The following is a 23,107-nucleotide window of genomic DNA, read 5'->3' on the forward strand; positions in this document are numbered from 1 at the left end:
CTTCATCTCATGAAGGTATGTCCTGGCACGTCAGTTCACGAGAACTGAGTAATTCGGTGCTTTTTACATGTGTTTCCTGATCACCTCTTAGATCCACCACCTGTCTCTATGTGTGACTGATGGTATGAATATGCGTAACAGTGACTAGTGCTGGACTGGAATCATCCAACGTTGTATTTCTCACCGGGCACTCAATCCGATTTTACCTGAGAGGTTTTGAATGGATCCATGACCCTGAAAAAAATAAAGCGCTTACATAAGATGACTGCATGAACAGTCTTGTGTAGCCAGAAGTCCAGGGGCCATTACTACAAATTTCAGTCATTCTACACTTGACATGGATCATTCACTTTCTATAATCACTGGATATAATTTCTTCAGCAAGTAAGAATCTTGCACAAAGCAATAAGCTTTTTTTAGTTTTTAAATACAAGACAAAAACAATTACTTCTCGAAATAGTCTCTTTTTCTTAAACAATTAGTAAATGAATAGTAAAAAACAAACTAACATTTTTGTAATAAATATTTCACAGTCACTTTCAGTCTTCTGTCTTCTAAGAAAGCTTAAGATCATCCACATCTTCCTGGCACCACTCAAGTGTACAAAGGGAACTAAAAGTTAAAATCATCTTGGGCTCATAGCACAGTTATTAAGCCGTCAAAGAGAGAGCACAAATTCTACAAGATCCACAAAACAGTTTGAGATGGTTTTCTTGGTTACTCTATGGAAGCAAATCATTCTTGAGGAACAGTTATCAGCATTTGGTGTAATTTTCACCCCTTCTCAAACACTGATTTTTACAAACACTTTTTTGCACCACCTCCAATATTCCGGTGCTCCCAAGCCACCATTTTTAGGAAGCAAATATAAGCTCAGGACCTTGGACAGCAGCCAAGACACTCCATAAACATAGCATCTTTACCTGTAACGAACAGTGAAGCACTGAAAAGACAAAACTCGTGAAATAAAGCTGTTGTTCATATTAGTAACATAGTGTTGTTGAAGTTCCACATTGTGTATGGTTGTAACTGATGTTACATTATACATTTAAAAGCTGAACATGCACACACAGGATAGAGGAGAGAGAAGCAGAATGCAAATGTACCTACTAAAGTATCAAACAGGAGCGAGCAATAAAGAACAGATGGCTAACAGCAAGTTTATTTTGGTTAGAATAATCGATACATAAAGCACGTCCTGAGGGAGTGAGGAGTGAAATATGTCGTTTTGCCATGGTGAGTTGTAAAAGTGGTGACGTGATAGAAGTGGAATTGTGGGTAATGGAAGTGCATAGGGGGAAAAATGTGAATGAAGAAGAATAAAAGGGAACAATTACAAGTCAGCCATAAGAATCAGCATAGAATTGAAATAGAATTACTGTACAGTCCAGAGCACAGCAAAGAGCCTCAATGTAAAGTGGCTCAAAGAAAAAGGAAAGAGAGAAAGACAGAGAAACACTCCAGAGAAAAGGAGATGTGATACCTGGCAAACCCCATTTAAACACCTCCACTGCTTAGCACTATTAAGATTTGCTCTGCTTTTAGTTCATTTAGTCAAAAAGGAAAGAAAGAAAAGAAAAAAAAAAGGCACAATGAATTCCAACTCGTTCATCTTTAATATGCACAGGAGTTGAAAAAAATACAGATGAGCCACCTTAAAGAGTGTTTAAATGGTAAAATTTATAAAAAGATACAAACAATCGGAGGCCAAAATGCGATCTGTCGCAGTTTTTTTTTTTCGTTGTTTTTTTTCCTCAATCTTTTCTTCAGCAAGTAAAAATCTTGCAACCAGCAATAAGCTTGTATCCATTTCTGATACAAGACCAAAAATTTTATTCTTTAAAGTGGCTCGTTTTTTCTTAAATAAGTGTCTACATAAGTTCATGATATTCACACCTATGCAGGCCTTTGTTCATCAATAATAAATGAATAATTAAAAAAACAAAAAAACACCAGGGCTGCCATTTGCCAAATCCTCTTCATCAGTAGTCTGCAGCCAAACCACCACTACATTAGTCCAAATGTAAATGTTTTTTTAATACACCCCTTTACAGTTGTATTGTACTGTCTGTTCACAACAGTTAGAAAGCTCATTGCAACACAATTATTTGCCCTCACAAAAAAAGTACATTTTAAAACAAAGACAAAAAAAAAAAAAAAAGGCCCCAATTAACTGTGAATCAGTAACACAATGTTGTTGTTATTGTTCAGAAGTGTCCCGTCAAACGTCTAACGTGTTGCAGCTTTTTTCGGTTTCATACTTTACACAAGTTTTTTTTATTTTTTTATTTTTAAGTTTGAACATTTGTGTTTTGTAGCAAATAAATCTACCAAACAGAAACAGCCAGGAGCTCCATCTTCCATTGCTTATGAATACATTAAGCGAATGTCGCTTTCCAAAGACGCCAAAATAATAATATTTATATAGGGATGACAAAAGTGTGCATATAAGACTGAATCAAAGCTGCAAATCTGGAAGCTCCACCACAGAAAACAAACAAAATATAAATCACAGTTCATAATAACTTCTGCAAAGTTCTCTTTGTTGATGAGTTAAGCCTACTTTTATTTTAAACTTAGAGAAAATATACTCTCTCCTTGTGTGTTAGTGGGAGCGACATGACGACTTTTTGATGTTTGTCCTGGGTTGACCTTATGTGGTTATGAAGATGTAAAAAAATTTATTTTTACTGAAAGAATTACTTATCTTCAAGTGTGTGATACTGGAAAAAAAAAGAAGAAAAAAAAATCCAGAACCTCATTTGTGGTTCCACAAACACTTTGAAAAGGGACAGTGGCATCCCTCAAAATGTCTTGAATTTATGCCTTAAGTGTAATGACTTCACTCGTTCCTCTTTTCACATGGCACCGGTGACACGTGAAGATTATAATTTTTTTTTCTTTCGGGATGGCTGCAGGTTAAGTGGCGCCACTGTACATTTGTATTGTTTTGTGTATTTTTTTTTTTTTGTATTTTGTGTTATTTTCCCACTTTTAATATACAGGTCACAGTTCCATGATCACGTCATAAAAACAGAAAGAGAAGAATCAGTGCTAGCGTACATGCTTTGCACACAATTAAAAAACAAAAAACAAAAAAAAGAACCCCGCTTGCTGGATAAACTGCTCCACAGACACATCGGAGAAAGGGGAAGCATGTTCCACATGGCTTAGCAGAGCAGAGGCTGGATGTCAATGCAGGGTGCCTGTCCTAGCGCTCTAGAATCAACATTGACATTGGGCTGTGATGTCCTGGTGAGAGAAATTTGCCAGAAGGAAAGAAATAATAAACACCCCCAAAAAAAAAAAAAAAAAAAAAAAAGAAAAAAAAGGATAACAGGTACATCTTTTATCACTCCTATCTTCAAAATCGTCTGATATGATGGCTGGTAAAAGAACGTTCAGAAGTTTCTAGAAATGTTGATGCACATATATGACTTAAGTCTGTGTGTTTGCATGTGCAGGTGAGGATAAACAGCAGAATTTTTTTTTTTCTTTTGGCAATTGCAGTATGATTGAAGAGGTTGTCTTGGTCCTCTTCTTAAGAAATGTATAGACTTCACTTCGACTTCTGGTGACGTTCATGAGAGAGATATTCATATCCTTCAGTGCAAGTTACACCTGTAGTTTTTATGCATCTTGATTGGTTTGGTGGTCAGGTTAGTGAGTTGCAGGCTGATAGGTGATGGTTGGATCGTGGTGAGGGGCGGCAGGGAACAGAGAGCAGCAGGAGATCCCGCCCGATTCAAATTATAACTCGGCTCTGTTAGAACTTGAACTCCTTGGTTTGGAGGTTGGATGCTGGGTCGAAGTTGAACGTGCCTCCTTGTGTGGCTTCAGGGATCAGACTCGGGTCCTCGTCAATCTAAAAAGGAAATATTTCCGTGTTATGAGAATAGAATGGAAGGCTGGTCAAATATCTGACTCATATCAAATGAAAAATATTTTTTAAAGAAATGCTACAGCGAGATACTCACGTCATCTCCTGAAAAGTACTGATCGATGATTTCAAACGCTAGTTTGTAAATGTCTTCGTTTTCATGCTGCTGCAGGTTTTCAATCTTTTCCAGTCCTGTTGTACAAACAATGTTTAGACATTGCTTCTAAATAGTTTACACAGAAACAGACAGTAGGGATTGTTTCATGAAGGGTCAGGGTCATTTTAAGGAAGTTCAGTGTTTCAGGTTCTAGCAGGTCTCTCACACACACACACACACACACACACAATGATGATGCATCATTTAACATTTAGCACCGTATGTTAATTGCTAATGAATGAAAGGTTTGGAACAATTATTGACTGGTGAACTGAACACAAAAACAAAGCTCAAAGCAACTACTAACATCTCAAGAAGTTACAGTGCAGCCAGGAAGTTTTCACTGCGCTTCACTTTTTCCACATTTTGTTATGTTGAAGTCTTATTCCAAAATGGATTCATTTAATTATTTTACTTTAAATTCTACAAACAATACCCCATAATGACAATGTGAAATGTTTGTTTGAAATCTTTGCAAATTTATTAAAAAAACAAACAAAAAACCCCTCCGCTCAGGTGCATCCTGTTTCCACTGATCATCCTTGAGATGTTTCTACAACTTGATTGGAGTCCACCTGTGTAAATTCAGTTGGACATGATTTGGAAAGGCACACACCTGTCTATATAAGGTCCCACATTTAACAGTGCATGTGAAAGCACAAACCAAGCCATGATGTCCAAGGAACTGTCTGTAAAACCTCTGAGTCAAGATTTATCGAGGCACAGATTTCGGGAAGCGTACAGACAAATTTCTGCAGCATTTGAAGGTCACAATGAGGACAGAAGCCTCCATCATCCATAAATAGAAGACGTTTGGAACCGCAAGGTCTCTCCCGAGAGCGGAGCTGCCTGCGATCAGGGAGAAGTTGAAAAGTCAGGGAGGTGACAAAGAACCTGGTGGTCACTCTGAAAGTGCTCCAGCGTTTCTCTGTGGAGAGAGGAGAACCTTCCAAAGGAACAAACATCTTGGCAGCACTCCACCAATCAGGCCTGTAGTGGAAGGACAGTCAAGAAGCACAGGATGGAAGCACCGCTCATCACCTAGCCAATACCATCTCTATAGTGAAGCATGGTGTGAGGATGGTTTTTAGCAGCAGGTACTGGGAGACCAGTCAGGATCAAGGGAAAGATGAATGCAGCAATCTACAGAATAATCCTTGATAAAAACCTGCTCCAGAGCACTCTGGGGCGACAGTTCATCTTCTAACAGGACAACGACCCTAAGCACACAGCCAAGATAACAAAGGAGTGGCTACAGGACTACTCTGTGAATGTCTGAGTGGACCAGCCAGAGCCCAACTTGAACCCGATTGAACATCCCTGGAGAGATCTGAAAATGGCTGTGCACCGATGCTCCCCACCCAATCTGATGAAGCTTAAGAAGATGGAAAGAAGAATGGGAGAAACTGCCCAAAAATCATACTCAAAAAGACTTGAGGCTGTATTTGGTGGCAAAGGGGCTTCAACAAAGTACTGAGCAAAGGCTGTGAATACTTATGTACATGTGATTATTTCTTTTTTTATATAAATTTGCAAAGATTTCAAAACACACTTCTTTCACGTCGTCATTATGGGGTGGTGTTTGTTTAGAGTAAAATAAATTTTTTGGAATAAGGCTGTAACATAAAATGTGGAAAAAGTGAAGCTCTGGGAACACTTTACGGATGTACTATACATAAGCACCACCTAGTCTTTCCTCTTTACTGTATCCTGTTTACCTCCGCACTCCTCGATAATCTCAGCGATGGTGCTCGCCTCCTCGCCAGCCATAATCAGGATGTTCTTTAGGCCATCTAGAACCACCTGTACCACCTGCGAGTCCTTCACCGAAAGCAGGTTACAGAAAGGCGGGATCACGTTCTGCTGCACCAAGTACTCCACCTGTCATTTGCGGCACACAGGTAAAGGAACTGATACAGTGTTTATTGTGTGTGTGTGTGTGCGTGTGACATCAAGATAACACAAACCTGTTCTTTCTTTCCACTTATTGTTAAGTTGCTGATGGCCCATGCAGCCTCTTTCTGCGTGCCAAAATCACCCTGGAAATAAGGTACACGAGGAAGAACTGAAAGCCTGTTTTTTTAAATATTGAGTGGTATTTTTAATACAAACTGAACTCCATTTGCGGCATCGGACACTGGACCATTATAAAGGAGACATGGTTGCAGAATTAGTGAAAGATAATTATGAGTGTCTTACTTTGGCCAGCTGGTGTATGATCATGGGGAGGAGCCCTGCATCTATCACAGCCTGCACCTGCTGCTGGTTCCCTGCGGTGATGTTGGACAAAAACCACACGGCCTCCTGTAAGAAAAAAACAGCCACACAAAAACACACAGTCAGACATTTGCATCCTTAGAAGAGCTCATTAAACCCCTGAGGCAAAAATTAAGACCTTGTATACATGCAGCATTTTAAGTACAAGCTATTTTCCTAATCTTATGCCTTGTTCATTAAAGTATTTAAATAATCTTTAAAAAAACATTGCAAGTACAGGTTAATTACTTATGCTGTACAATTACACGTAAAAAAAAAAAAACCCCGTCTCCAATTATGATGATTTGTAGACTAGCTATCTTCTAGTGAATATTATTTTGCAGGTATACATGCACCATGTTTATACCTGTTTGTGCTGTATGTGTACACACCTTATTGATCTTTTCTTTTGGGTGTGTGAGCAGATTGGGGAAGTGGGAAAGCACATCACAGTTGAGTACCACCTGAGTCTGCTCATCAGTCCCCGTCACAATGTTACCCACTGCCCTCAGAGCAGCCGTCTGAGTGAGAGAAAGTAAATGACATCATTATTTGCATGAAGACCAGCATGACATGGTGCAATTTCTTTAAACAAAACTACATTTAAACCATTTTAAAAAAGGGAGTTCACTACATGTTTTACTATAGAACTGGTTGGGCAAAATAAATAGTATAACTATTCAAGTGTATAATGATACTTTTCTATGCTGTGAACCAGTCAGTATGGCTTAAAACTTTAAAAGATTGAGGGCCTATGCTTTAAGATTACAACTAGCGATACTCATGCCTAAGCAAAGCCCAAACACAAACATGCACACAAACACAGCTTCAAAAAAAAATATATTAAATTTTATTAAACGCTTATGTAATGGTTTCAGTCACATATTTTCAACAATAACCCATGTGTACTAGCTTGATCTGTTTTTTTAACCCAGGCTTGTTGCTCTTGGATGAGATCATCTGTTAAATAATTGGAATCTGGATGCATCTAATTGTCCACATTGAAGCCTGGAAAACAGACAGTGCTATAAATGTTTTTTTTACCTGAACTTTGACTTCTTGGTGGCTGAGCAGGGGGACAAGGAAGGGTACGACACCAGAGTCTATTACCATTTGTATCTGCTCATTCCCTCCATCTGTTAGATACGATAAAGCCCACACTGTATCTACAAGAATCTAGAAAGCAAAAGAGAGAGCAAGAATAATAAGATTAACTCACTTAGCCCGATGCAAACGTGTTTCTGTAACAGAATGACAAGTCCAGTGTACTTACATTTATGTCTGTGTGGTATATGAGTACACATAGGGCGGGGAGAATCTGTTCGAGAGAAAGACAAAAACTGTAAGCAGTGTTACATATATACTAATCTTTAGAGCTTATGACTTATGATAACCGTCTCATCTAGAAGAGGAGACAGTGTGATCATATAGATGGAGACAGCAAAGGCTATAAGATAATATGATAAGGTGAACCTTTATAATATAATCAATAATTATAATATATACACATTTTTTCCTCTCACATATTTATAATAACCACATATGAATTATACTTGATATAATATATTGATAAGTTCTGCAGAAAAAGCTTTCCAAGCTACATGCAGAGATATAAAAGGATTTCATTGGTTGTAAACACACATGAATTTTAGGGACTTTTCTTTCTTACAGTAAAAAGAAACACACACACTGCTCACCTCTTGTACGGTTTCCATGGGTGGGGGTGGATCTTTGTTTCGGCACAAGTTGACGATGACCCAGGTGACGTTCCTCAGGAAGGTGATGGGGATGGAGGGATTGATGAACGATAAGAGAGGTTTGACCACACCCAGTGAAATGACGTAGTCTCGACACTGTGGCCCATCACCTGCATGAATCGCACACAAAGCAGCTTTCATTTAGTTCATCTCTATAGAGTCTGGTTATATGTAAACTTGGTCAGTTTACCAAGATTTCAAAAGGCTTAGAAGATCAATTCAATTTGGACTTGATTAAAAAACACACATCCTATTTTGTTTAAAAGAAACTTGTATACACCATATTTATGTAAATTACACATTTTAAAACCTTTACTATTCTATAAATGTTTTTAAAAATAAATAAAGCCTTCACACAGTGCTGATGTCTGTTCTGCTGCTCCCGTCTCTTTACATTGTTCAGATGAACAAATTAATATCTATATCCAGTCAGTAAGTAGTTTTATGGATCAGTGTTAGCATTTCTTCTGATCTTCTGCCACATCTACTTTGCTTGCTGATTTTCCATAAAATACGAAATATTTAATTACCAATGATGTTGCCCAGAGCCCACACGGCCTGTTCACACACATTCTGATGAGGGGAATGGAGCAGTCTCAAAAACAAGGGAACAGCATCTAAACACACACAAAAAACATGAAAAAGACAGCATGAGAGGTCAGCTGAATCTCAAGTTCCCATAGAGAGAAATGCCCAGGGCCTGGAGGACAGCCATCTTACTAGATTTGACCACAGCCTGCGTCTGTGCAGAGGTCCCTGACGCGATGTTGGTCAGAGCCCAGGCAGCCTCGAACTGCAACGAGGGACTAGAGAGATAGAGATGAAAAAAAGAGAAGGGTGGACAGTTTGAAAAATGATAATGAGAGCGATCAAAGGGTCACTAGTAGCTCCAGACACCCTACACACCCAGATACAATATGTAAATCTCCATGGGCCATGTGTGCTCTATAATGATTTAAAACTAACAGGAAACCTATTCTTCATCACACTTGGTATATGCATATTAACTTATGTCGAAGGGCATAATCAATCTTTATTAGGTACCAAATAATGCTTCATGTACACCTCATCCATTTGCATGTTAAACATCCCATTTTAGATACAGTGCCTGTTGCTTTAAGCACAAGATTTTGGCGTGTGGCTACAAGGACTTGTACCAATTCAGCCATGCCCTCAGAGAAGTTCACTTAGCTCCAGTGAACGAAAATTGTAATGCTACAGCATAAAATATACATCCTATAAAATACATCCTACAAGAGCATGGACAGCTTCAAACTTTGTGGCATTAGTTTAAAGAAGATCCATAAATTGGTGTGATAGACTCATATGGTGTAATTGGTTCCTGCCACTAAATGTTCTAAATGTTGATTAGATTAGAATTGATGTGAGGCATTTGGACATTTGGTTGTAATAAAATATTTTGCAATCTTGGATTATAGAAAAACCTAAATCTTTATTTGGGGAAAAATAAATAAATGGCAACAGCATGAAAAACAAATCATGTCTGAACACAAGTCCTTCTCTGTGTGTATGATGCTGTAGGGCAGAAGAACAGAAGAAGTAGGGCTACACTAATCACGAGAGAGAGAGAGAGAGAGAGAGAGAGAGAGAGAGAGAGAGAGAGAGAGAGAGAGAGAGAGAGAGAGAGAGTGTGTGAGTGAGGGTGGGTGGGTGGGTGGAGGGGATTAGAAAAAAAAACCTAAAAAGCACATCAGAATGAAGTGCACACTAATCTTTTTCATGCTCCAACTGATCTTTCGGTTCACTCCCGCTATCCATCCATTCACTCATCTCTCCATCCATCCAACTTGTTCAATCATCTCAACTTACTTGTCGTCCCTCTCGAGGCATTTGACGAGGATGGGCAGGATCCCAGATTTTATCAAGTCATCGATGGGAGGGTTTCTGTCACTGGAGAGTAGTTTTCTGCTCACAAATACACCACATAATTAAGAAAATAAAACAGATTAATTGATTATCCAATCAACATTAAAACCTAAACAAGCCAGCGTTTCTAACCTGGCTGCTTGTACAGCACTGAGCTGTACTACTGCATTGTCACTCGTGGCATTCTGAAAGACAAAGAGAAACCGGGTGAGGCAGAAAGAAAGCATACTATTGGAAAACAGAAGCAGAATTTATGGTCTGTGCAGCATTTTTTAAGTTCCACCTCCACCAACTTTTTATAAAGTCAAATCTCAAATCAACTTTCTATAAAGTCAAATCTCTTGCCCACCACCATAATCCCATCATCACATTGAGGCACTTACCTGTAAGATGGCATCTAGCGTTACATTTTGCTAAAAGAAAGAAAACGAGAAAAACAGAAAAGCAAGAAATATGATGCCTGTGTTTAATGAATGCAGAAAAAAAAACAAACAAAAAAAACATCAGGGACACTAAAAGATCAAGCGTATTGTACAATTCATAACATGACTATTCATTACCATTAATGCAGTGCCACAACAGACAGAAAGAACAATAGGATAAAAAAAAAATATATAAAAAAAGAGCAAGAGAAAAAAAATTTTTTAATAAAAAATGTCTGGATTGTGCAGAAAGTCACGAGGAGATCCTCACCCCCTTGAAGTCGGCATCTAGGTCGGAGTCCTCGAGACTTTCATCCTGTGGAACGTTGCGCTTCTTCAGTAGGTGCTCATCCCTCTTGTTCTGTGGCAAAGTGATGTGATATTTACAATATATTTACAAATATGTGCACTACTACATGGTCACTTGAGTGGTCAATTATACTGCACTAGCATACATTTTATTAAATCATGAATATCTTACTTCAAAATAAATAAAGGAAAACTTAGCACAATATTACCAAAAGATAACCATTTACATACACTGTGACAGCTTTAAAATGTAATCTAACATTTCAGATTGAATGAAAAGTTGTTAGATTTCCTTCTAAACCGAAAGTAAAAAAAAAAAAAAATAAAATAAAATTCTCACAAGAATACACATAATTCACAAAAATCCAATACCTGTTATATTTGGCCTCTGAAATGATTAATCATCCTTCCAGAGTGCATCTACTGTGTGGTGTATGATCTTACTGTTGTTGGTAATTTATGGTTCGAGGAATGCACAAGTATCTCTCTGTACCATACACACAAAGCATCCACATTCCTATTCCCCCCCCCCCCCCAAACTGCCTTTTATAGACAGAATCCACTGCTTTACAGATCTGCTGTTAGCCTCAATACTGGCTGCTGTGCAAAATCCTGCTTCCTGTCAAAACATGCTCCAGCAACGATTAGTCTAACATCTGAAACAGCTGCTAGATTGGAACAGTTCTGTGGGCCGAAGAGTCCTGCACACTGAAGCATTCACTGTGGGCGAGCTCAATGACGTGGACGTCATTTTTTCTTGTCAGTGACAGCATAGGCTTACAAAGAAATCCCCCACCCCCACTTTGGACAATCAGGCCACACCTCACATGCTTTTGCTGTCTGAATACATGCAGCTTTTCAAACAAGTGAATTCTACAGTCAAAAAATGTGAAGCCTTATTCAGAGGGAGCCAAATCAGTGCTGATACACAGAGGTTTTTACATTAAGTTTGTCGAGTATGTGTCACCGCTTACTGGCTTCGTTAGCAAACCGTGTCATTATTGAAAAAGGATAAGTCAAGACAAGTTTATTTTTATAGCGCTTTTCACAAGGTACATTTGCTTCAAAAGGGCACTACAGAATTCAAGAGTTAAGGTGAGCAATGTGTATTTATCCCTGATGAGCAAGCCATGGCGACTGTGGCAAGGAAAAACTCCCTTAGATGTTATGAGGAAGAAAACTTGTGAGGAACCAAGAGTGTGATTGTAGTCTTTAAACAATACAGAACACTGGAGAGTGAGAACTAACTATACGGAGCAGAATCACCGAAGGGAAACTCTGGATCCTAATTTGACATGAACCAAAACCCAAAACTGCAAAGAACGTATACTGACAACAGACCAGAGACTGGAGGTCGACTGATTTTTCTGATACTGATAGCTAGGTTGGATTTTACTCGCCGATTGTCGAATAATCAACTGTTCGATTTTAAAATGGTATAAAAAAAATAATAAAAATTGTCTAGCACTCTCTGTGCAGCACGCAGTCTAGCGTGTAAAACCAAACAGCATGTGGCATCGGTGATTCTTCCCTGGATGCTGCTCTCGTAATGACAGTGCACATTGCCAACACTGAGAGCCCCTGATGATCAGGTGTTTCAGCTGTCCATATACAAGGTAAACAGATACTTGACAAACACATGGAAGGCTGCAACAGAACAGCTAGGGAAAGTCTGTGATGATGATGCTGCTTGACAACCACCCAAATCATCCGAAGCAGAGAGATCATTCATGGCACCCGTCAAAGCCAGCAAGCCTGAGAATTATTGAGTCACTTTAGTTTACCTACCAGGGAACCCACTTTGCAAAAGATTACCCCAGACATGGCCAACTTGACAAGACTAAAGGTTATGATAGAATGTTTAATATCTTATGGAAGCTCACCACCAAACACAGAGGTCTTGGAGAAAGCTGGGTTCAGGTCCCCCTCAGAGCTACACTCCAATAAATCTTAATCAGGATGTGTGATCACAACTGCACCACATTCACCCTGAACATTTGTACTCTAGATAGTGTTGTGATCAACCAGGTACTGTACTGCTCACATACATAAGAACCTCTAATGTGGTAAACCTGATCCACAAAGACAAAGGTCACTTACACAAAGAGGAAATAAAACATCTACTGGACTGATACACTGAAAAGAACCAACACCTCCAGCTCAGCAAGATCTAGAAGTTCATTGGTGACTTTATGAAGCTGAACATGAACCAAAGACAGCGTATGAACAGGTTCTTGCTTGAAATTCACATAAGTCGAGACTTTTCATGAACTCGCCTCACCTTCACCCTCATCAAGAAAGCTCTGGAAGACAAGGAAGATCAACAGACCACATCCTCACCAATGTAGAAAACAAACTGACCAACTGCAACACAGACTTGTACAGAAACACCACTGTGTTTCTAACCTAAAGCTCAACCCTGGGTATCCATCAGGTTAACTCTTCCAGGCATAAAGAACATTTACACACACTGGTTTGTAAAATGTCAAGCTGCTAGTTTCCACTCTTCACACACATTTCCACCAGTACAGGATGTGTTGCAATACCATTATCCATAACAGCCAGGATTGTGCAATATGCTTGTTATTCATGCAATCGGGACTGTATGCATAATGATTATCCCTGACTTAACCAAACTGTTTTCATCATATGCGACAAAACAGCATTACCTTCACCACCTTTTGCACACTTATTGCAGCATGTATGATTGTGCACTGTTGTCGTTGCCTTGCATTACACCTGTTACACTACAGCAGTGTATCTGCACTGTATTGTATACCGTTTGTGTTTATGATGCATGCTGCACAAGAGCGCAGTAAGTAAGATTCTTGTTATGCAGCACTGTATAATGACAAATAAATTGAAGTGAAGAGCAGAGAGGCCAATATAACCCCCAGGGCGCTTTGCAAGGGTCCTCTTTCTCAGCTTCGGCCAACAACAAGTGCCTAAGAAGTGGAATGAGGGAAGCCCTGACCCAAATACTGCCAGCCCAAGTGCACGCTCCATTAGCAACTGTGCTTAATATATAGAGAGGCCCAGGCTGGGAAGGGAATTAATCAGGTAGAAATAAAACACCCACTGTGGTAGAACACACCAGTAGAATATCATCACTCCAGAAGGTCTCAAAAAAGAAAAAGCACCAAGTACATTGGCAAATTAAGTAAATAGAAACACTATATATGAAAAAGAAATTGGGTGATATCACCCAAATGAGGATGGGTTCCCCTTTTGAGTCTGGTACCTCTCAAGGTTTCTTCCTCGCTAAAGTCACCCCAGGCTGCTCATCAGTGATAAACACACATCATGCACTTTAATTCTTATATTCTGTGAAGCTGCTTTGAGACAATGTCCATTGTGAAAAGCGCAATAGAAATTAACTTGACTTGTATTCAAATAACAAAACAAAAAAAATGATTACAATACTGATACAGTTTTGAAATGAGTGCTGCTCAATACTGCTGTGGTCAAAATACAGTATAAAGATTTTGTCTTGAAAAAAAAAAGAAAAAAAAAAAAAAGAGCCTCCATTTCACAAAAGATTTTTTTTAGTGGAGTCTGAGTAAAGGAGCTGTTTGAGAGGTGAACTATAATTGCTGTTAAAGTGATTCACCGAAAAAGTCAAGCTGCTTCTTGTGAAACTACAGAACCGGCGGCCGATCACAGCTAATGGATGAAACTGAAATTGGGTTTTGAGGCCTTTCATGGGTCTTTGATATCTATATTATTTTGTGCTCCTTTCAACACTATGCATCTTAACGTTAAATCGCTAACTGAGCTCAGATTTGTGTCCTTTGGGATATGAGCTTCCATGTTAGTCATCTGAAATACAACATTAACCCAGCATTAATACAGCTAGTGGGGTAACTTATTTGCCAGTTGGAATAGTGTTACCATGTTAATACTGCAAAGTAAAACTTTAGGGACAGAAGAAATGTAAACAAAAAATCAAACAGGAGAAAAAAAAGAAAAAAAAACTTGCAAAATCGTATTCATTTTAATAATCGTCAAGATGTTTTGATAGCACCATGACGAATATCACATTTAAATCATACAAATATATGTAGATATTTTTAAATCACCCGAGTTCGAGCTTGACTCTAATCTTTTAAAGCTGCTGTATGAAACATTAGCAATTCTTGCTAAATTTTGACAGATGTCACCTGCTCCCCCATCCACCTCATCCTCACCATTTAAACCCGTCTCTGTCTAAAGATAGACAATTAACTGCTTATATGGAACGAAAGTTCAGATTTACACGCCCCAGTCTAGATAATTTGCACTTATAAAACAAAACGGTTCGTCTGGATTAAAGGTCTGCCACTAAGCATCACACTTTTATCAAGGAAATTCAAGCAAATTATACGTGTACCTCAAGACCGGCAAAAGCTGTTGCATTCTGTCTAAAAAGTGAAGTAGTTGTACAATGCTAAGTGATCATTTTACAATTGACCAAACCTCAACCTACAAAACCCAAGTGAGGTTGACTTTTGCCTTCACATACCCTTCAAATCTCTCAATTTGTCTCAAGAGCTCACTTTGGTTTTACATTTTCATGGACTGCTTTTCACTACACACTTCGTTCTCTCTCTGGTTTCACGTTTAATCAGGGTGGACTTCAAAATTGAACATTAGCCATATTTACTGTAGCCTCCATAAAACACATCAATGACTATTGAAATACTAAGCTAATCTCTTACTTATTAAAGCAAGCCTATACTTGTATTGGCTGCCCGTATGTGTACGTTAAAATAATTGGTTACTATGAAGATTTCCCAAATTGTTCAGTCTAGGCAGTGATGAAGTCAATGTAATTCATTACTGTACTTCAGTTGCTTTTTCGAGTATTAGGAAGACTAATTGGGAAGACTTCAAGACTTTTCATATCATATTTTACCTACTGTACCTACTTTTACTCAACTACATGGTGTGTCTAATTTGTAGACCAGACTTTGCTTTTTCAAAATTGTATATTGCACCTCTAATATTAGAGCTGAACTAATTTCACAAAGCTGTATTAAAGGAGCTCAAAACCGTCCTGTAATTGTGACCCTGACACAAAGCACAAACTCCGGATGATTACACACAATCTACTGTCACAAACATAAGTGTAACAGATCATGAAGGTGAATCATGCTGAACTCAGATAAAAGGTTTCTATGTGGTCTCTCCTCTAGTCCACATACCCACCCACCCACACCCACACCTCCACCCAACTGTAGCTGCATTGCATCACAAATTCTCTGATCATCCTCGACGTTTAATGACAAGAAGGGAAAAAAAACGACCTTTAGTCCTGCGCCTCTTTAATTGATCTAAGCAGTTAAAGACATGCTGATGCGATCAGGCAAGATTACCGAGGGACGTGACAAAATGTGTATGCCTGTCATTGGTACACGTGTGTAAGCTGAGAAATGGCAAGAATTAATTAATAGAAAAGGTTAAAGGTGAATTGGATTTGAACAGCGATGAGCATCGAGATTCACAACTCCAGTCACAGCAATAACATCCGAGGTCATTTTCATTCTCAGAACCAGTTACTGAGTCACTGCTATTACATCAACAGGGGGAGGCCACAACACGCTCTATTTTTATCCAGAGTCGTTGTCCAACAAGCATCAAGCAGACCTTAGCTGCACTCGGATCAGCTTGACATTTCACAGAAGAATAAATAATCATAGCTGGAGATTACATGTGTACTCCTGTCTCTAAAGAAACAATAATCACTTCCAAAGTGTTTTGAGGAAGCTGAACTTCTTACTTACCTTTCTCAGTTCGACTGTTACTTCGTTACGATGTCTTCGCATAGTCTGAAAAAGAAGAAAGCGCAAAAGGTCAATGTAACGCAAAGACACGAGACAAATACGTGAAACGTTTAAATCGGCTAATAGGTGGTGGTGGGGGGGAGGGGTTCGGGGTGATTCATGAAATAAAATATAATATAATATATTTCACTTCTATCATAAAAAACCATTGTACAGTCTATAAATCAACCAGACATATTTCTAGCAGCTTTCCGTTCTTACAAAGCTGAATATAGTTACTTGATCCTGTGACTGGATTATTAATTTACAGACAATCTGCAAGGAAAGATGGGAAAAGGCAAAATAAATGTCTAGCAGCTGCAGCTTTCAATATAAAAGCCAATTTATTCTGCTCAATTTATGATTTTACATATTCATGCATTTTTAAAATGAAAGTAGTGGTCAATAAACCTTAACTAAGGTAAAACCAGGCAGCAAATTTTTTTTATTTCATCCTGAATTCACAGGGGGAAAAAAGTCAGTATTAACCGTTTTTTCAGAGTTGAAGGGGGAAAAAACGTGTGCAATTATAGCGTAATGTAGCAGATTAGGAGCCCAGATGAGGCTATTTCATTTAAGAAAAATTACAGAGCGGCGATTTTATAATACACCTGATTCATTAGTGCAGGTCCAGGCCAGGACGAGAGCTGCTTATAACAAATGAGGTGTAAAGCTGCATCTGCAATGAGATGAAAACCAAGTCCCAGACTGGCCACTCTGCAGAACAAAGCGGCATCCAGCCGCTGTAGTCATGACGACCAGAGAAGCCCCACAGCCGCTCAAGTCTGGGGAAGTGAAAGAGCTACTAATAAACCAATCACATGTTGCACAGATTCATTTAGAAACCTTTTCACACTTGGTTTACTCAGTATTTAGTAGCAAGACTACTTCACTCCGGGTTCTTTTCTTGGGGCCGGGTAGCACACATTACTCCTGGCACTTGTTCATCTTTTAAATATTTCCCATAAGCACTGGCAGGCAAAATGTTGTTTTGTTTACTATTGTATGATATATATTTACACCCAACCCCACACAGACGCAGTGTTTCGGGGATGTTGGGCATCCTGTGCAACAGAAATACCGTAGACTCTCGACCCATCAGCACTGTCTGATCTTTTTGTACACTTTTCTGGCCTCAAGCTTCATTTTAATGATTGTGTTTCATTGTACTTCTGTGTGCTGGCTTTTGACAATGATTTATTAAAGCAGGACAAACAGAAAATTAAAAATCTTTTTAAATGCCTTGATTTTTTAATGCAGTTTTCAAAATGACACGTTTTTTTTGTTTATTTGAATAAACTTCCGGAAAAAGAAATAAATATTGCAACAAAAGTAACAGCACCATCCACAGCGCAAACAAGAGCTTATAACTATTTTCTATAGGTTGTTATTTAACTATTTTTGTCTCACATAGTGAATCTTCTTTCGCAACTTGTAAATCATCTTTGTGACATGAAACGCTACTGCAACTTCTCGAATCAGAGTTCCTTTCTTGTTAATGTCGCATTCGAAAATATACAAAGGATACCTTTGTATCTTTAAATGAATTATACAGGATATACACGTATCAGCTCAAAGTTAAACATGCATTCACTTTTGAATTCGAAAATGTTTACTATACAGTTCGCTGTTCGAAAATTTACATTAATCATCCGAGTTAGCCGCCAAGCTGCCAAACAAGCAGGGTCGATTTTGCCACAGCAACAGTCGGATGTGCCTCGGTTGAAGAAATATGTAATTCTGACTGGCAAATGACCAATTAGATTAGATGTGTTTTAAACATGTTGATCTGGACGTTGTACAACCCTCCACCAATCAACATATTAAAGGGTGATGAGTTCAAATCCCAGAACCACCAAGCCGCTACTGTTGGACCCTTGAGCAAGGCCCTTAACCCTTAAATGCAGTGTTGTATTTAGTAAGATAACTAAATTACTGAATAGGGCATCTGCCAAATGTAAATCTCTCTGAAGTGACATACAAAGTATCAGTATTCAGTCCTTGGCAAAGTGGATTAAAATATAAAACAAGATACCGGTACATGTTTGCTGACACGGCTCTGGGGAGTCAGTTTTTGGTGTCAAGTCAAATGGTCTGTTTTTGTGAATGCATGTTTTGTTACTAAACTCTCTTGAGAAGGCTGTTTGCTGTCTGACTTACTAGACTAGTTTGCATATTAATTCAAATGTAGCCGGTTGCCGTGTGGCTGAAACGGCAGCTCTTTGCCACAGGAAATGAATAATCCCCAGTCACTTTTGTCGCTTGGTAGTGCAAATGGAAGCTGAGCACTTAATTTCATATAAAAAAAACAAAACAAACAAAAAAAAACAGCTGGTTTATGACAACCTAGTTTACAGGCTTATGAACATTATAAGGTTGTTCAGAATTAAACTGGTGTGAGTAAGGACGGGTAAGAAAGAGGGGGAGGCAGCTCTGGTATGAACATGTGGAGATTCCACGCATGGGGGACGAAGTGAGAGATCAGGTTTGGTCTTATGACTGGGCATCTTAGTTCATGTTACATTCCTGGGGCCCAAGCACCAACCTGAGCAAACTAAATGCCATGGACATGACTACCAGACAAATTTGACCTTATAAAAACCACTTCTTAGAGAATACTTTCAATACAGTGCTATAATGCACTAGTGCAACTATAACCACAAAAATTAAAACAGACATGCTAATGGTTAAACACACACACAAAAAAATAGCAGATGGTTAGGAATCTCAGCGCTTTTATAAATAAATAAAAAGCTAAAGATGTTTGCTAAGAATGCCATACAGTCTTCCTGATCATAACTAGCAAATATTTCATCTAAAACAATCCAAAACAAAAAATGTTATCCCAGGAGTACCACCTAAAGCACCAAACCACTGACTTGCTCTTTTATGCACATTAAGTAAATACTGACTATGTTTATAACAACAAGACATAGGTTAACACATTTACCACATGCATGAAGCATTGCTGAGTCCCTACAGTCTATCATACTAATGTGCATATACTGTATACAGGCAACATTGTGTGTGTGTGTGTGTGTGTGTGTGAGTGAGACGAGAGAGACGAGTCAGACTTTAAAGTGAGCTGAAAAGCAGAGCAAAGCAGTTGGGAAACACTACATAAGCCAGAGGCCTGAAGCTTCCCCTAGTGACATGACAGCTTGGCACTGCTGAGCTGTACATAATGACACACAGTGAGAATGAACGTGAGTGTTTGAGATCGCTGATAGTTTGTGAACACATGCCTGATGTGGTAATAACGAGGCAAAATATCCAAGACAGCTTCTCTATAAGAGCTTTTTAATCGCCACCTTACAGGCCCTACATTAGTTCAGGCTTTAGTCCAAGAGGGTGCCTTGCGATTATTTCCATCTTTCTAGCAACAGTACAGCTATAAATATGGGGCAATCTTTGTGATAATGAAGTTAAGTAAATATTGGAGTGCTGGATTAACGAACAAATCAAAAACGTTTTTAGAACAAGTCAGGATGAGTGTAAATCAATCTAATTCATGAAATGGTGTCAATTTAGACCAGATTCTCCAGTCAATGAATCAGCATCAATGTGAAAAATGTATCGGTAGACCTTAATCTACTTTGTCAGTGCTTGTGGAGTCCATGCTCACACCAGCGTAAAGACCTTAAACTGGTAGAAAAGAAAACGAGGAAAGACTTCTTTACATATAGATCAGATGACATCAGTATGTGCAGACACAGTAAATATATCAAACTAACCAGAAAATAGACCAGCGTTCACAGAGACGCTTTTATACTCTGCCACTCAAAAAAATAATAATAATAATACTGGAACAGCTGAAACGAATGAGTGGTGGATTTTTCTTACTTGACCCATGCGCATACTAGCTTGTGCTCATCAAAGTGACAAACCTCTCGTCTTTTACAGCACCAGCTTGTGTTGACTCACGTGTGTTTTACACAAGCATTAAAGGAAAACACTGCTGTTTTCACAAAACAATCCACTTGTTGCAAGCGTAGTCCATGCGCGATTTCACACGTAAATTTGCTATAGGTTAAATATGAGATGCTCGTAAAGCCATGGACTACTGCAAGTACTGTGCGTTTAATATAAGACTGTCCATGCATGTGCTGCTGGAACCGCATCTAATCTTTAGTCCCTTAAAGGCAAACTTCGACGAACTTGTACACCTATAATATATATTCACTGTAGTAAGATTGCTTGTGAGAGCTCTCTCTCTTTAAATGGCGTGTTGTGCATAAAACCACCATCATCATCTTTCTACCAATGACGGCGTGTCAAGCAGTAAATGGGAAGCAAATGCCTAAGTGTAAAAGTGAGGAAACTTTGAACCCCCTGCGTCACGTGATTCATTCAAGTTGAACAATCGAACCACAATGCACATTTGCATAGAAAAATAAAGGTGATCTGAGAGCATTCGGACTTTGGATCAAAAGGTCACAAGTTCAAATCTAAGCTCCACCAAACAGTCACTGGTGAATCCTTGAGCAAAGCCTTTAGCCCTCAGTTGTAAGTCGCTCTGGATAAGAGCGTCAGCCAAATGCCATAAACGTAAATGGGAGGTACATTTGTAACAAACAATTTCCCTATTGGAGCAATAAAAGAATTCTGATTCAGAAGTGGGGAAATGAAGAACCAGCGAAACCCCCTGCATCACGTGATTCATTCAAGAGATCGTTCGGACCACCATTCACATTTATCCCAGTTCCGATATGCGAATCATAACTTCTCTCATCTTTCTAAATGGTGTGTTATGCATAAAACCCCCACCACCATCATCTTTCTTCTATTTTTGCATGTTAAGCAGTACCAAATGCATAGGTAGGGATGTGAAGGAAATGTCGAACCCCCTGGGTCACGATTCATTTAAGCCAGACCACCATGTTCATGGTCTGAAAGAATAAAAATCATCTTCAGAGCACGCAGTACATTCCAGCTCCGATATACAACTCTCTTTTTTCCTCTCTCTCATTTCTTTTCATGTCTACAAATGGTGCATGCACAACATGTCATGGATAAAACCACCACAACACCTTTCTTCCATTTCTTGCATGTCCAGCAGCAAATGGGAAACAAATGCTGGGGGAAAGTGTGGAAGTGTAGAAACGTCGAACCCCCTGCGTCACGTGATACAATCGAGCCAATCGCATGGACCACCAAGCACACACATGGGCAGAGAGAATACAAGTGATCTGAAAGCACGCAGTTCTGATATGCGCCTCATCAGTAACACGAATTATATATTTTTTCATTTGGCAGAGGGTTTCATCCGGAGCGACTTGGGGAAGAGAAGACAATCCGATCGCAGAGTAGATCTGACCCGGATTGGTGGTGGTGGGGGACGTGGGGCGACTCTCTGGCAGGGTCGAGACTCTCAACCTTCTCATGATTTTTATGGGGTATCATTACAGCTGACCTACTAAACTACCCCGAGCTGAGGTAGTTAGTACCTCAATACTGACTCACACTATTATTTTATAACCGCCAATAAACACAATTCAGGTTCATATCGTGTTTCAGTGTTATGATACAAACCTCTACTATGCGATGTTAAATCGGTATACCGATCTCTCTCTCACACAGCTAGCTCGCTAACCAGATAACCGGCTACACTAAAAGCGCTAGCTAGTTCGCGTTAGCCGCGTTGAGCTAAATAAACTCGAGCTCAACGGTCACTGCGAGATAAACACGCACATTTTATTTGGTTAATAGGTAAGTATGTATAATAAATATAACCCAAAATAAAACAAATATAAAATGTATAATGTTCAATGCACCGAGTGGTGCGTGTGTGTGTGTGTGTGTGTGTGTGTGTGTAGGGACGCATCAGCTGTGGAAGTGAGGCCTTTGGCGGTAGGCCGCACCCGCCGCTCCGCACGCTGCACTGAGGCAGGTTCCGGATTCGCACCGCTGGAAAAAAAAAATAACCCTCCACCCCGAACTACTACTACTACAACCCACGGGATCAACAAGGCCCCTCTGTCTCACCTCGACATCCCGGCCCTTGTTTTTAAAGCTCTTAATGCGGTGGTTCTCCAAGCCGGCGTTTTCTGCCATGGCTGCGCGTGTGTCCTCTCCGTGTGTAAGTCCGACTCGAGAAGCGAACCGCGGACCAACAGACGTGACAGCATTCTGTTTTTTTCTCCCACCGCTATTCCGCCTACTCCCGCCTCCTCGGTGGTTAATTGGCTCGCTTGCAGGCAGATGGAATCCGATTGGATCGCTTACGGTTGTCCGCTAGGACGTGAGACAGTAGTTAATTACAGCGCTGGAAGTGGAATAATTCAACGAATCACGGCGCAGGAGGCGGGATTATACGGAATGTATTGGGAAACGAATGACGAATTCGACAGAACGGGCAGGAGAGCTGAGAGAGGGGAGGAGCAAAGTCACGCTGTGTGTTTGTCGGAATTATTAAACTTTTTTTTTTTTGTTAAAGTAATACACACCCGGCTGTCCTAAAACGAGTGGCTGGTATGCAGTTATTGCATGGCGGAAACTGCAGAAGTTTTAGCAAACGGCGCTTGAAGCGCTCCAGCCCATCGTTTACGTCAGTCCTGCGTAGATGTTGCGCATGTTCCGCCAGATGACTCGCTTGTCCTGCGCCGAAATGTGTACGAGGATGCGTCAAAACGCAATTT

At 39.6% G+C, this 23,107-nt stretch overlaps 2 protein-coding genes across 2 annotated transcripts in view; both read right to left on the reverse strand.

The window, feature by feature from the left end:
- setd4 (SET domain containing 4) overlaps positions 1–23,107 on the reverse strand; it is a 493,820-nt gene that overhangs the window by 207,230 nt on the left and 263,483 nt on the right. The gene's annotated exons all lie outside the window — the stretch shown is intronic.
- On the reverse strand, positions 1,136–22,962 carry kpna3 (karyopherin alpha 3 (importin alpha 4)). Its single transcript, XM_083523126.1, has 17 exons — positions 22,455–22,962; positions 16,431–16,475; positions 10,631–10,720; positions 10,321–10,350; positions 10,070–10,122; positions 9,881–9,976; positions 8,771–8,856; positions 8,581–8,667; positions 7,991–8,160; positions 7,567–7,611; positions 7,338–7,469; positions 6,686–6,814; positions 6,237–6,341; positions 6,005–6,076; positions 5,756–5,918; positions 3,978–4,072; positions 1,136–3,865 (listed from the first exon to the last, which is right to left on the reverse strand). The coding sequence occupies exons 1-17, from the start codon at positions 22,521–22,523 to the stop codon at positions 3,767–3,769; spliced, it is 1,566 nt and encodes a 521-aa protein (XP_083379252.1). The 5' UTR covers positions 22,524–22,962; the 3' UTR covers positions 1,136–3,766.

This window comes from Silurus aristotelis (assembly GCF_946808225.1).
Source record: "Silurus aristotelis genome assembly, chromosome: 20".
Taxonomy (NCBI): domain Eukaryota; kingdom Metazoa; phylum Chordata; class Actinopteri; order Siluriformes; family Siluridae; genus Silurus; species Silurus aristotelis.